The sequence below is a fragment of the Littorina saxatilis genome, linkage group LG8 (assembly GCF_037325665.1).
Source record: "Littorina saxatilis isolate snail1 linkage group LG8, US_GU_Lsax_2.0, whole genome shotgun sequence".
In the NCBI taxonomy this organism is placed as follows: domain Eukaryota; kingdom Metazoa; phylum Mollusca; class Gastropoda; order Littorinimorpha; family Littorinidae; genus Littorina; species Littorina saxatilis.
In genome coordinates this window covers 11,625,495-11,640,739 of record NC_090252.1, presented here as the reverse complement: position 1 = coordinate 11,640,739, position 15,245 = coordinate 11,625,495, and the positions used below count along the sequence as shown (strand labels likewise).

Below are 15,245 nucleotides of genomic sequence, written 5' to 3'. Positions count from 1 at the left end.
TTATCACTCAGCTCAGATATCTAAAATTGTAACCCACACCGAGTTATCAATATTTGCACAGTTGAACGGCAACAGCTGTAGGCTGACTAATGGCTACACACAGAGTTGGCCGCTTACTTCCCCCTTTTGAATTTGTCTCGTTTCCGATTTCATCATCCAGGACATTTCCCGTCCAGCTTAATGTCAAAAATGTATCAACTATCGCCAAATCCGACGCCAATTTTCTTAAATGTCAAAGCTTGGAAAATGACCAACGGGTTTCCCAATTTTCATAATCCGTGCAGAACAAATATATGCTACTTTAAATACTGAATACTGCAAACGTTGACTTTAAGTTTGGAGATAAGATCCACTTTAAAAAAACCTATACAAACAAAAATAGTATGAACACTCTTAAAGTAACATCAAGGACGAGAGGATAATATTGACTCTAATGAAACTACTGTTTCATAGGTATTACATTTCTTTTCACTGGTTGTTTAGTTTCTCCATAACTCTTTTCTTTCTTTCTTTCTTTTTTAAACACTGAAATTAGATGTATTTTCTATTCATCCCGCATCAACGTCCAAAGAAGATTTAAATTACAGGAATCATATTTGAATTTATTTATCCCCCCAAACATCTTTTTGTCTTCTTTTTATCCAAAATGTGTCTCCTGTCCATCCTACCTCAAAGTCTGAGGTACGCTTTAGTCATATGAAAAAAAAATGAACACTCGAAAGAGCTATCACATAGTAGGCACACATGTTCACTCTCCTAAAACTCATATTCACAAGATTCAAACTTCACTTGTTAGACAGAAAGATTAATCTTTTTATGATCTGACATTAGGTGTGCTTCCCAGTCATCCGACCTCAAAGTCATAGATAAGATAGATCAAACAGAATACAACATGAACACTTTTGAGAGATAGCAACACCTCTGAAACTCCTGTTTACTGAAATCGACTTTCATTTCACTTGTTAGAAATAAGCTTCACAACGTTACCCTTCTTCTTTTGATCTGAAAGATGGATAATTTCCTATTCACCTCGCCTCAAAGTAAAAGTTAAGCATTTTTAACGTGAATATACACGCTTACAACTAACAAGATTTGTCAACGTTTTGAAACTCTTTACACTATTTAAAGTTATCCATTTTTATTTCAAGGGCTTTACTGCTACTCGGCAACATTCTTCTCTATGCTTGTTATCTAAAGATTAGATGTATCTCCTTTTCATCCGCCTGAAAATCATTGATTGGGCTAAGCAAACCAATTGCAAACAACTCTGCCGGCTGGGAGCAGAGATGAAGAGAGACGTGAAGTTTGCAGAAATTTAAGGTCACACACAACGTTTGGCCTTTGCAGGAAAAATCAATGCGGAGAGAAAACAAGTCCCACAATCAAATTCCACTTCAAAATAAATCAGAGTCTGGCTTTGCAGTAGTGAGCGTGAATTAATTGAATCTGTATTGATTTTGGGAGTAGACCGGAGAGAAGGAAAGAAGCTTAGCAGTGGAAAGGGTCTTTTGGTGGCTCTACAGAATTACTGTCACCGAGAAGGAACTTGCCATGGGTAATTTATATACTGGCGTACAGAGCACATTTTTGTGCCTATAGTCTGGAAAATATACTGCCCACATGTCTGAATCACTTTCTAGATTCACTGTGTTAATATCAGTTGATATGCTGACGATTGCTAATAAGGAACTTGCCATGGGTAATTTATATACTAGCGTAAAGGCTAGATTTGTGTTCCTGGAAAAAGACACTGTCCTGGGAATACTGCTTTTAAGTGAACTATTTCATAACGGTACCCCAAAGGAACGTTCCACTAGTAATGTATACAATGGCAGTTAGTCTCGATTTTTGTTACTAGAAAATGCCCTTGCAATGATAGCTGCTTCAACGTGAATTAATTATATTACACTCTTAATTGAAGTGAGTCCACTTTTGAATATCCCTTCTGTAACCTGTTTTGAACACAGTTTAACATAGTACATACCTCTACTAGCAAACGGTAGCACATGGTGAACAAGTGAACACTAGTGTTTACCATTTGATACCTTTTGCTTCTACTATGTCACACTGTGGTTCAAACTGGTTCAAGAAATAGTGTTCAAATTTGAAATAATAAATTCAGTTTAGAGTGTAATACTGAGAATCGTATATTTCAATGTTCATTGTACATGGTTTATTGTGAGTTGTGCATCCATTGCATGGTTTTGTCCAAAAGGGGAGAATGTGTTGCTGTAAGTTTATTGTTACGTTATTTTTGTTAAGATGTATATGTATTTGATGTTTAGATAGTATGGTTTTTATTCATAGTTAATATGTAAAGCACGGAGAGCACAGTTCACTGTGGTATTATCATTATTATATGAGCTTGCGACTGGAAATGTACATGCTAGAGTACAGACCAGATTCTTGTGCCTATAGTCTAGAAAATGTACTGTGAAAATGTCAAGACTAACAGACTGGTTCACTTTCTAGATTCACGTTCATGATATCAAATGACAATGACATACTGCATGGCCACCACAGAGCAGGAATACATTTGGCACAGGTGATTTTAATTACTTAAGTACATAGCTGGTTTTTGCTACCCCACTCTAAACGAACTATACTGTCTAACATATCACTTTCTACAGAACGATTCCCTTTTCTATAATATTCACTCTGATAATATCAAATAAAACACTGGCTACCACAGAGAAGGAACGTTGCACTGGTAATTCATACACTAGAGAACTGACCAGAGTTTTATTCCTCTTGGTTTGGAAAAGGTGCTGTCTGAAGATATATTGTACTGTTGGTGAGTGAATCAGTTATTAACTGATTTATTGACGAATATTCAGAAGAAACTTTCTATTTGCACTTTATATAAGATAGTGTGTTTGTGTTAGCGCAATCTATAAAACATTCTGCACAAAATACTGCTACACCAAAGTGAACCAATAACAATGGAGCTGTGCGCTGGTAATTTACAAACTCGCAAACAGGCTAGCCCTTTGTCTCAAAACACGCTGTCCAAATTACATCTAATCAGTCCAACAAAATCAGTGTATAGCAAACGATATAGCGCACTGGCAACCAGAACAGCGTGTGTGCACTTAACTGGTCTACATAATTAACTAGTGGAATTAGTTCACAACATGGGAATTAGAAACGTGTTACGTGACTGCTCTGAAAAGTAGACTGATAGACTGCTTTCATATTTGCAGTGCACTAACTAGTGCTCGACAGAAGCAGAGTTTCAACACTATTGTGTTAATGTATGTAAACCTTGAGTAAGTATATGTATGTTTGCAGCTGTCATCCATTGTAAACATTAAAGGTGAGCAATCATGTAAACACAACATGAATTCTTCTTAAATTGATTATTCCTTTTCTCTCGTAACAGATGTTCTGAATAACCTTTTAACTGTTGGAAATAAGATGTTCATGCATTATTGTATTAATTAACATCATTGAGGTAAAAATAATCCATCTTTGAGGCCTTGATGCAACATGGTATGAAGAAAGCTCAAAATCCTCGCATAATTATCAATAGTACTCATACTGTCATTATAAAATTAGTTACATTCTAAACAGAGGAATACCTGTTAATTATCTACAAGAAACTCCATGCTTGAAAACTGCAGTGGGGCAGAACTTTATCCCAAAACCTTAAACTATAACAATATTTGTGCAAAGTGAATTAAACTTCAAAGTATACTTTACCTTTTGGTTCACCATTTGCAGAAACCACATAAGGACACACGAACAACACGGCCATGAAAACACAGCGACACATCCCCGCCATCTCTCTACAGAGCAACACTCGGGCTGCTACTGCAACGAAGTGGATAGCGCGCTCGCGATAGTCTTCTCTCCCTCATTCCCCCACCACCACTTCAACACACAGCAGAGTTGTCCGCTGCGACGCACGAGTTGCTTCCCTTCAAGCCCGCGAGGTGAGCGCGAGCACGAGATTTCACCCCTGAATGCCTGGGTCCTTCAAAGAGCATTTCAAATACGATTTGATTTGAGGAGCAATGTTTTAATGGGCAGAAATTGATTTCCTCTGGCCATCGCGCCATGCCGAGGACAGTGCTCAAAAGAGCGTGAAAGACATACGCGCGCTTTGCAGTGTTTCCAAGCTTGAAACTATGCACGAGTGGGTTGTAAAAGGATAAATTATAAAGCGCGTGCGAGCTCCGAGCTCTAGGTGGTAGAGTTGTAAGAGTTGTGTTTAATTCGCTATTGATTTTTGTTATTGGCGTTCTCGTTTTGCGGTGGTGGATAATGCAGAGAGAGCGAGAGAGAAAGGGAGAGCATATCAAACATGTCACCTCACAATCAGTGCACACATAGCAGTCTGACACATACACTATAAAAGGTGCACTGGAGTGATGCGGGAGCAGTTGATTGGGGCTGACAGAGAGGGGGAGGGGGGCAGACAGAGAGAGGGGAGAAGGAGACGCAGATAGGAGAGAGGGAGATAACTAAGAACTTTAATTCCAAATGATAAAGGTTTTAAAATTAGCCTAGTCTTCCAACCTGTCCATTTGTACATAGTATTATAACTGAAAACGTAAGGTAAAGACGAGAGAGAGAGAGAGAGAGAGAGAGAGAGAGAGAGAGAGAGAGAGAGAGAGAGAGAGAGAGAGAGAGAGAGAGAGAGAGAGAGAGAGAGAGAGAGAGAGAGAGAGAGAGAGAGAGAGAGACACTGAAGACAAGACAAGACAAGACAAAATCTTTATTATCGAGGGTAATAGATAAGCAAGAATATTGCTTTTTTACATCCAGCCCTCGCCCTAATATAGGGTCAACAAGAACAGAAAACAATATAATCAAAGAACTATCACATCAAACTTAATACATTATAACTGTATATACAGATACAATTTAAAAAAATAAATTGTCATGCTGCATTTCAAGTACAATTTCCAAGTGTCAATTTTTAACATAACTTAATTTAGATCTGCATATTATTATAATTTTGTTTAACATGCACATACATTTTAAATGAATTGATGAACCATTCAGCACATGTTTAGTTGCATTATGTGTGACATATAATTTTTTTTGAAGCTGTCTGTGTTTGTTTTATGCTTAAGAAAAATAGGCAGTGAGTTCCATAGGACCGCACCTGAATAAAGAAGGCTTGATTTGAAAAGGTCAATACGTGGAGTCGGTGTTATGATTTTTAGTCTGTTATAGTTCAAAATAAAATTATCACGTAATGTCTCCGGTGCATATCCTGACATCACTTTATGCATCATAACACCTTTATTATACATTAATCTTTTTTGAAATGGTAATACTTGCAAATTTTTATAATCAGATTCTGAAGGAGTGTGATTTTTTAGCATTATAAGCTTAACTGCTCTTCTGTGAAGACTGGCTAAAGGTTTCAAAACATTAGCACTTGCACAATCCCATAGAGTGGATGCATAATCAATATTTGACAAGATGTGATTGTAAAAAAAAATCTTTCGCGAGTGGAAATTCAAGAAATGTTTTATTTTTGATAACTGATATATTTTTTGGGAAGAGAGAGAGAGAGAGAGAGAGAGAGAGAGAGAGAGAGAGAGAGAGAGAGAGAGAGAGAGAGAGAGAGAGAGAGAGAGAGAGAGAGAGAGAGAGAGAGAGAGAGTTTGGATTGGATTGGATTGGATTGTTTACTCGTTTAGGCCATAGCCCCTTATGAGGGGGGCGAACATATATACAATGACATAATGACATTTGCACACAAATCAAATGAAATAAATCATACACGAACTAAGACATTACATTTCAAATAAGATATATCGTAGGCTTACATGAACTAAGACATAACAACACTACGTAGCCGAAATGCTTTGTACACATAAACTGACAACTTTCGAACAATACCTTCAGTCACAGATGCCATAAGCATAGAAAACTTGTGTAAACTTGGGTTTCTGGTGCACGCACCAGTGTCGGACAAATACACATACACAAGGTGCCCTGGAGTGGTGATGTAGTGTGAAGACTAAGGAACCAGGGCAAGGAGGGACATCGAGAGGAGTCAGAAAAGGCCACGACACTTCTACAGGAGCCAATCGCGGATTTTTTCCTTCAATTAATTGGAAAAATAATGAACTCAACCTGAGGGCCGGAATCTTGTTACTTCGAAAATATCACCTTGCTCTCTCAATTGTTGGGTTAATAATTTCAATAACAGAATTGCAGCAATAATAATTATGTGTGTGTGTCCGTGCGTGTGCGTGTATGTCCGTGAGTGTGTGTTATATGTGTGTGTACGTGTGTGTACGTATGCGTGTGTACGTGTGTGTGTGTTTGAATGTGTATGTATATATATATATATATATATGTGTGTGTGTGTGTGTGTGTGTGTGCGTGCGAGCGTGCGTTTTTGTATGTGTGTGGTGCTCTGTTTGTGTATGCATGTACGTAAGTGAGCATGCTTGCGGGCATAACTGTGGACAGCCACCTTTCCCGAAGGGCAATCGCGTAAGGCAAAGTCAGTAAAAATACCACCACCCCCCCCCCCCCCCCCCCCCTAGGGCAGGGATGTAGCTCAGTCGGTAGCGCTGTGGATTTGTATCCAGTTGGCCGCTGTCAGCGTGAGTTCGTCCCCACGTTCGGCGAGAGATTTATTTCTCAGAGTCAACTTTGTGTCCGAACACCCCCGTGTGTACACGCAAGCACAAGACCAAGTGCGCACGAAAAAGATCCTGTAATCCATGTCAGAGTTCGGTGGGTTATAGAAACACGAAATACCCAGCATGCTTCCTCCAAAAACGGCGTATGGCTGCCTAAATGGCGGGGTAAAAACGGTCATACACGTAAAAGCCGTGGGAGTTTCAGCCCATGAACGAACAAACAAACAAACAACCCCCCCCCCTCCCCCACAGCCCTTTCCCCACCCACCCAAGTCCAGCACCTACAAACGAAAGGGCAAGACAGACGAAGGGAAGAAAGTGTTGGATTTTCAGTCCTGACACTGTCTAATCTCACGGGGCGAAAGGGGAGATCAATCTCACAGTCCATCAATCAGCCCCAATACAAATTGTCTCGGCCCACAAAACACAGAGGCTGGCGGAGACAACAATCGATAGCAGGAAAGGAGAAGGGAAAACATCCATTTCGCCGAGACTCCTACAATCTGTCTTGGTTGGACGAGACTGGGTACATATTATACACACACGTTGACGCGTTTGGACGGAAATGTGCAACGAAGCTTCCGGTTTCATGCGCACGCACGCGCTCAAGCACACGGGCACTGAGGCTACGAGTTCTCTCTCTCTCTCTCTCTCTCTCTCTCTCTCTCTCTCTCTCTCTCTCCTCTCTCTCTCTCTCTCTCTCTCTCTCTCTCTCTCTCTCTCTCTCTCTCTCTTGCTTCTGGAACGTATGCGTTAGTTTTTTGCTCAGTTAATGAATAAACTGACGATTAAATACACACACGCACACACATTCACACACATTCACACACACACACACACACACACACATTCACACACACACACACACAGATCCCTCTTCTTGCAAAAAAGTTCGCGAACCCGGAAAAATGCCGTTCGATCTCGGTCGGAGTGAAAACTGCTTAAATCATGGAGTCACCTCCGAATCAGGTTTGTTTACTCTTCGGGAGAAGAATGTGTTTGGGAAGAGGGGAGCTGATAAGATTAAAATCTGTCAATGAGATTGCTGCGGGGATCAGGCGGAGTGAAAGCTCTGCAGCTGACACTGTCCCTGGCAGTCATCACCTTGTGCCTGAAAGGTTCGTTTCCGTATAGCACGTGCACCTGTTTGTGTGGAGGGGGAGTCGAGGGTGGCTTGGGGTGGGGTTAGGGGATGGTGGGGGAGAACGTGTGTGTGTGTGTGTGTGTGTGTGAGAGAGAGAGAGAGAGAGAGAGAGAGAGAGAGAGAGAGAGAGAGAGAGACAGACAGACAGACAGACAGACAGACAGACACAGTCAGAGACAGAAAGAGACTGCAAAAAAGGACAAACATACATACAGACATACTAGAGGCAGAGAGAGGCAGTTCCATGCAACTGATTACTGGCAGTAATAATAAGCAACGGACGACGTCAGTTACAAGTTGAGCTGAATGCATTAATTTACATTCGACACACACTGTCCACTAATACGACCTTGTAACCAACGTTTCGTTTCAACGTGTGACACCAATATACATTCGCATAGTTGGCAACAGAAAAATTAGAAAAGGGCGAAGAAAATACATAGATATTGTTTTGCATATTTCAACACTGATAAAATCGTTATAATCTAATTACACACGCACATACGCAAAAGGCGGTAAGGTACAAAGCTTCTTCAAATCTACGACAAACTTAGACAAGACAACCCTTCACACAAATCGTGAAACTTGTTTTCTGTAAATAAATTGTGTAAACTTTACATTTCCCCACAGGAAATTACACACTAAAGCTTTTCTTGTCTAAACATTGTATCAGACACATAAATAAAGACGGCGTGTGAGGCAATTTGACAGTCAGCCTTTAATACCTAAAAATGTTACACTTCTGTCAACCCCTGCGTCTTACTCAACAGATTTGTTGTTTTTTCTTCTAAACAAACAAACAAAAACACTCACCCGAGTTATGTGACACACTTTTCCCGACCACACTATCCCCTCCCTCCCTCCCCCCTCCACCTTTCCGCCCATTGACACATCTCATGTCAACAACCCCAACCGTCACCCCCCACCTCCACTCACACACACAAAATCAATAAGGATTCTTGCTCCCCCTCTGTACTACTTACGCCTAACAGTTACGGGCAACTTCCAGAAAAAGATGGCCGTACGCCCGCGGCCGTAGCAGGTTGCGTTGCAACCGAACCACCTCTCTCGCCCGTTGTCCGACGCAGTCACCAGCGTCCGGAGCTTTGACCGACGGTTATCGGACGGATGAAAGAGACAGGCGGAGAAGTAGCCGGAGGTGAGGCATTCCTTGGTGGCGACGTTGGCGGAGGCGAGAACGACGTCGTCGTGGAGGGAGAAGAGGGAGAGGGAGAGCAGACTGGTGTCGGAATCCAGCACACTCCCGCTGCACTCCAACTCTTCCGTGTTGGACAGTCCGTAGAAAGGTCTGGCGGTCAAGCCTGGTGTGGGGATACCAGGACGGATACGAGACAATGACAAAAGGTGACGTTTTCATGTCAGTATGTCCCAAATGACATCACCAGTACATTTTTCATTCTATCTAATCTGTTTTCGTTCTATTTTTTCTAATAACATGCGTTAACAATTGATTGCCAACTGGAATGGAAGAGCACAAAAAGTGTAACTTGATATGTAGTTTCTCTAGAGGGAAAAACATCTTCCACTTTCATGTCAGTGTGTCCCATGCAACATACATTTGCCAAACAGCTATGTGCAAGTAGATTATTTGTTAGTGGTATAGAAAATACTGATCAACAATTAAAGTCAGTTTTCACATTCATTTTCTACCTATTTCTTATTTGTTTATTCTGTTGGCAATGGTGAAATGTCAGCAATCGTGTGTCATTCGGGACAGTAGACATGACACCTGACCTTTTGTCACTGTCTCACACACGTATTTGAAATGTATAAATCATTGTGAGCATTGCTTTATTGACAGGACACACAAATGCATATATATATATATATATATATATAAAGTTATTGCGAGTTGGACAGTCCGTAAAAAGTTCTGGTGGTTATGCCGGGTGTGAAGTTGCCAGGTCATAACCAGGTCCAGGTTATGACGGATACGCGTTGTTTAAAAAAAAGAGTGGGCATTGTTTGAGGTCATAGTCTAAAAATCGACATTATTTTGACAGTCTGAACACATGCATTCCAGCTTCGGCGTGCTGCAAAGTCCGTAGTAACGTCTGGCGGTCATGCCTGGTATAGGGATACCAGGTCATAATACGCAACGGTCATGTAAAACATGTGAGCTGTGATCGCGTTTGGTGAGAACCCCCCTTCCCCCACCTCCCTTTTATCTTCTCCCCCCTCCCCCGCCCTGAAAAAAAATCCAAAATGTTAAATAATGATCATGCTTAATCGTCAAGTTTACGTGTTTCTCTCTTTTAAATTTTGTCTCTTTCTTAACTTTATAAATTCTGTGTCCCCCCCCGAAAAACAAAATCTAAAAAAATCGGTGCATATGCCAGAAACATTTTTTTTCGTCCATTTCAAGGACGTGAGCAAACATACATGCTAAAATTCCTCGTATTGTGAAACCTATATATCTGCAACTTTCTTCCTAAGTCTAATAATTATTCTCATGAACAATTTTAAATATCACAAAGAAATGGAAGAAAAGAATCTTGCATTTTAAGTTCGAAGAATTTTTTTTTTAACTTCATGACTGAATTGGACAGACGGAGTCTTCAGCCATTTCATATGGAATTGGAGGAAGAGGAAATCAATACTTTGAACAGATGCAGAGCGGTCTTGGAAAGCAACCAAAGTGCTGACGTCAGCGCAAAAAATTACGAGTCGACACAAAAATCGATATTTTAAATGGACTCCCGGAAACGCCCGCAGTTCTACAAATCAATGCCAAATGGAGATCTACGCCATCTAATCCTTGACCAAATTAAGGGACCATTGTTGCAAGAACAGTAGCAGATTGCTTCAGCATAATGTCGCTACTCTGGTTAGATTGGTGGAAGATTGCTATGGCATGGTGCCACTTCTGTTCTTGCGATCAACAGTAGATTGGAACGACATAAATTATTGCGACAGGGAGGTTCAGAAAATAAATATTGCAGGATAAGACTTATCTTGGTAACATGAAACATAAATCAGACGATGTATCCCCCCCCCTCCCCCCAAATGTCTTTCTGCTGTCTACACTGAAAAGTCCACCTTTGGACACTTTCGTAACCAGGACAATTTGAGCAGTAGTCCAAGAAACTGAAACGGTTTATCAAGAGAAAGGGTAATGTTTGAACTTCACTTCCTCACATTCGAGCGAGCTGTGGTTGAACTGACAGAATCAATTACAAAACCAAGTATGCTTTTCTATACATGGCTACTTTATTCACACATAAACAATATTATAATACGAGAACGCCTACGATTGCTCACTATTATTACTGTATACTCATAAGTAGTATATCATCATTATTATCACCGAGGTGCTCTTTTCATCTAGCCTACATGGTACTACACCACCCTACCACTTACACACATCTATTCTGTACAATTACCCCCCCCCCCCCTCACATCATTTTGTATGTGCCACATACAATTAATTATTTACACAAACATACAGCTTTTGCCGTCAGGTGATAAATACTCTCCTTCATTATCGATACCAGAAACCCTCAGCAAAACTACTCCACATCTGTTCTGTAACCTCCCACTGAGAAGTAAGACTTTCCCACCACGAGTGCTGGCTTGATTAGTTTACAACCACCATTTGAGAGAGTTAAAATTAAATCCTATTACATGTGACTGCCACCTCACTTCTCCAAGGTGAAAACGATGACAGCATAACTATTGATATTGTAAAATCGGTGCAATGTGGATTGTGTTTGGCCTTGCTTTTTGTTGTTTTAGCAACAATTTGATTGAGTAAGTCATTGCAGTTTATTGCACCCTGCAACAGGTTTTGCATATTCTGTAAATCCACCTACACAAAAAATTCCACTCATTTTTTTTTTAACCAACTCCATCCTAATGAGGGGCTTGCAGTATATTTTCAATCAACCCTCGTATGTGTTTGTTATCATGCTCATTGTGTAGGAGCGTGACTACACCGCAACAGAGAGCCGGAGGTCGATAGATGCTAGACAGATAGAGGCAGGGAATCAACAACCCTTGACTCGCGGGTTGAAATGTCAAGCAGTCATTAGCAAAGAAATGGCGCTCCGGGGATCGTGACAGTGGGCTTTTTGTAGCTCGTGCATCACGAAGTCTTCTATGCAGCAATACTGGTTCTATATCGTATGCATTATTTTAACCGTGTATGGTTGCTGTAAGCTTTAAATAGGCGTATGTTATTTTTAGTCTTTGTTATTAGTAAAGAACAACTGCTCTTGAGATCGCGACAGCCCGCTTTTTGCAGCACTTATATCACGAAGTCTTCTATGCAGAGCAGGACTTGTTCTATACCTTATGCATTATTTTAGCCGTGTATGGTTGCTGCAAGCTTTAAATATGCGTATGTTGTTTTTACCCTTAGTTATTAGCAACGAAAAACTGCTCTTGAGATCGTGAGAGCCAGATTTTTGCAGCACTTATGTCACGGAAGTATTCTATGTAGCACGACTTGTTCTATACCGTATGCATAGTATTAGCCGTTAGCCGTGTGTGGTTGCTGCACGTTTTAACTAGCTTATATTGATATTTTTGCCCTTTGTTATTAGCAAAGCAAAAATGCTCGTGAGATCTGTTTGTAGCAGGTACAGCAAGTACTGTTCTATACCTAATGTAGAGCGTAAGCCGAGTGTATTATATATATATATATATATGTTGTTGAAATCGCTCCAGGTTGTTTAAAAACTGAAAGAGTGCATACCATATTATTGATGGATAGTACAGTGAACAGTAATTTATTACTAATTTGACATCCATTGCAGGGCTATGTAAGTGCTGAATTCATTCAAGTTTAGTGATTCTAGTCATAAATTTACTTTGAAAACGCCAGTTCTTTTCTCTGAAAGTTTTGCATAAGCAGTAACACCAAAGTGAGAATCTTCATACGCAAAAAAAAGAAAACAGCGAAGGAAAACGGCTTGGTGTTTGCTTCATTACAACTGCTTAAACTGACGACTGAACAGCGTATACTATAGCAGTGGCGGCAAGTATTCAAACAATCCCAATCAATATGTCTCGAAGCAAAACAACATTCAACAGTGCATACAATAATCATGATTATACATACAGCGCTTATCGCTAATCTACATAATTATTTTGAGCTGTTTTTCATCTCGGGTTTGGGCGTTCACTCACAGAGGTAAAGACTCTCTCGGTTCACTACACACTGATGTTTCGCACTAAAAAAAACAAACCTACGTAGATTGAACCATCAGATAACGGTTGATTCGGATCGCTACACTTTCATCCCTCGCTCTTAAAATAGATGGTAGATGTGATAAACGATGGGGGAGAAATTGTTACTGAAAGAAATTACTTGTCAAATTCACTTAAACTGTAAAACAGAAGTAGATGTGAAGTGCGCATAAATGTCGTATGCGTGTATCGCGAATTTCTTTTTGTCATACAAGATACGTGTTTATAAAATCTTAAATTGCGATGAATGTTACGCAGACAATGGTGTGCTTCTGCATTTTTTTTCCATATATATATAACACCATTGTTATCAAGAAAAAGACTCGTCCAACACTCTTTACCCTGTCAAACACTCCGCTACGACATCTGTCTTTGTTTGGATAATGTCATGCCCATCATTATCTAACGCCCCCCCTCCCTTCCTTGAAAGTTATACAGCACAAGCAGTAAAGTTATCAGCTTTGCGCCAATTCCAACTCTTAAAATAACTTACAAACACTATCAGGTACTGGTAAACTAACGATTAGAAAACTAACCTGTAAAATACCAGAGAGTTATAACTAAAAACGACAAATTCAAAAATGCGATAAACTTTTCAGTCACATTGTCTTTGGCATAAAAGCTAAAAATGCTTTCTACTGACCCAAAGTTTGACATAAAAATGCTTTCTACTGACCCAAAGTTTGACATAAAAATGCTTTCTACTGACCCAAAGTTTGACATAAAAATGCTTTCTACTGACCCAAAGTTTGACATAAAAATGCTCAGGAAAAAGTACCAGAATACTAACTTAAGTTCACAAAATCAAAAAAATATATTAACGAACTTTCAGTCATACCTGTCTTCGGAGTTGAAGCAAAAATGTCCCAAAGAACGGCAAGAAACCACAAGATATGCAGTGTTACTTTCCACTCCTCCATTTTTCTTCCAACCCCGGCTTCGATCCAAAGCCGACTGAATTCTCTCTCTCCTTCACTCTCGCTGCAAACCCCGCGAGCTTCGAAGGCGCTAGGCCACAGTTATTTCCCTTGGGCCGAGCGAAGCCAACACTCGGTTACTTCCCTTCCAACAGAAGTGTAGGCGCGCGATATTGGAAGCATCCATAATTCATGACTTTAAAACGCGAGTTTGGAAAAGATGGAAGGAGAGAGGTAAAAATAAAAAAATAAAAATTCCAGACAAAAACGTTCTATGGAGCCGCATTGTTTTAGAGCGTTTTATGTTTGCGTGCGTGAGCATGCACATGTTAATGTAAATTACGAGGCAAGGACAATTATTTTCGATGGACCGATGGGGGTCAGGCTCTATATATTTTGTGTTACAGTTTCAATTGTCTGGCGGTTGTACCCACCATTTCTATGTTGTGACAGGGTACACGTTACATTCTGTCACACAGCTAATGACATCTTTGGCCAAATGTCACTAATGTGAAAGAAGAATGACAATTTATTGTTATTGACGGTATACCACGCTTTATGCGACGTTTACATACCTCAGGACTTTTGTTTAGTTGAAAAAGTCAGACAGTCTTCCAAAATAGCCAAACAAACTGTCGCTTAGGCATTGCATCAGTGTTGTTACCAGACTTAAAGGACATTAGGTCGGTTCGACCTGGATTGAACATATGTATATGTCCAAATGTCATGGCTACAAAAACGTTGTTCTGTCAGAAGACCTCCTACATGTCAAAACTATCGGACGGTCGATCGGCCAGGAATCAGAACAATGCATCAGATGAAAACAGTAAGCGTCAATGATCGAAGAACGAGGCCTGACAACACTGTATCCCCCCCAAAAAAGTGACACTAAAATTACTTGTACACTTTTGTGTGATCGAAAAAAAAAGCAAGACAGTTTCCCGGAACAAATTCCCCAAAATGCTGGTGCAAGTACAAAGAGCTGCCCGACAAATTAAGACAGACTGAGTTATAAGTGTACGCTTGTACGTAAGCACTACGAGCTTAATGCTTCTCTAATTTCCTTAAACGAACACCTGATGATTTGCTGAATAAATGACAGTTCCAGCTTAACTAGCTATCAACAGGTAGAAACCCCAAGCTCCAAACCCCAAGCTGTTGAAGTGAAATAGTCCTGAACATTTCATACATCTCCATAACATATCGTGAAAAACAAATCTTTAAAACAAATACAAATCACCACGCAGAGGCATCGGATACAAATCATCGTTGCAAACAACACTAGTGTTAATACAAAAGTCAAATATTAGCAATGTATCAAACAAAACATATAAACCTAAAACTCACACTTAACAACAC

The 15,245-nt window shown here is 40.2% G+C and overlaps 2 protein-coding genes across 2 annotated transcripts in view; both read right to left on the bottom strand.

Annotated features, from left to right (window-relative positions):
- The window catches only part of LOC138972783 (uncharacterized), a gene marked incomplete in the record, with an annotated part of 152,037 nt that overhangs the window by 101,947 nt on the left and 34,845 nt on the right, over positions 1–15,245 (bottom strand).
- LOC138972786 (uncharacterized) lies at positions 8,704–13,905 on the bottom strand. The gene is made up of 2 exons (XM_070345455.1): positions 13,808–13,905; positions 8,704–9,080 (listed from the first exon to the last, which is right to left on the bottom strand). Exons 1-2 carry the CDS (start codon positions 13,887–13,889, stop codon positions 8,734–8,736), a joined length of 429 nt encoding a protein of 142 aa, XP_070201556.1. The 5' UTR covers positions 13,890–13,905; the 3' UTR covers positions 8,704–8,733.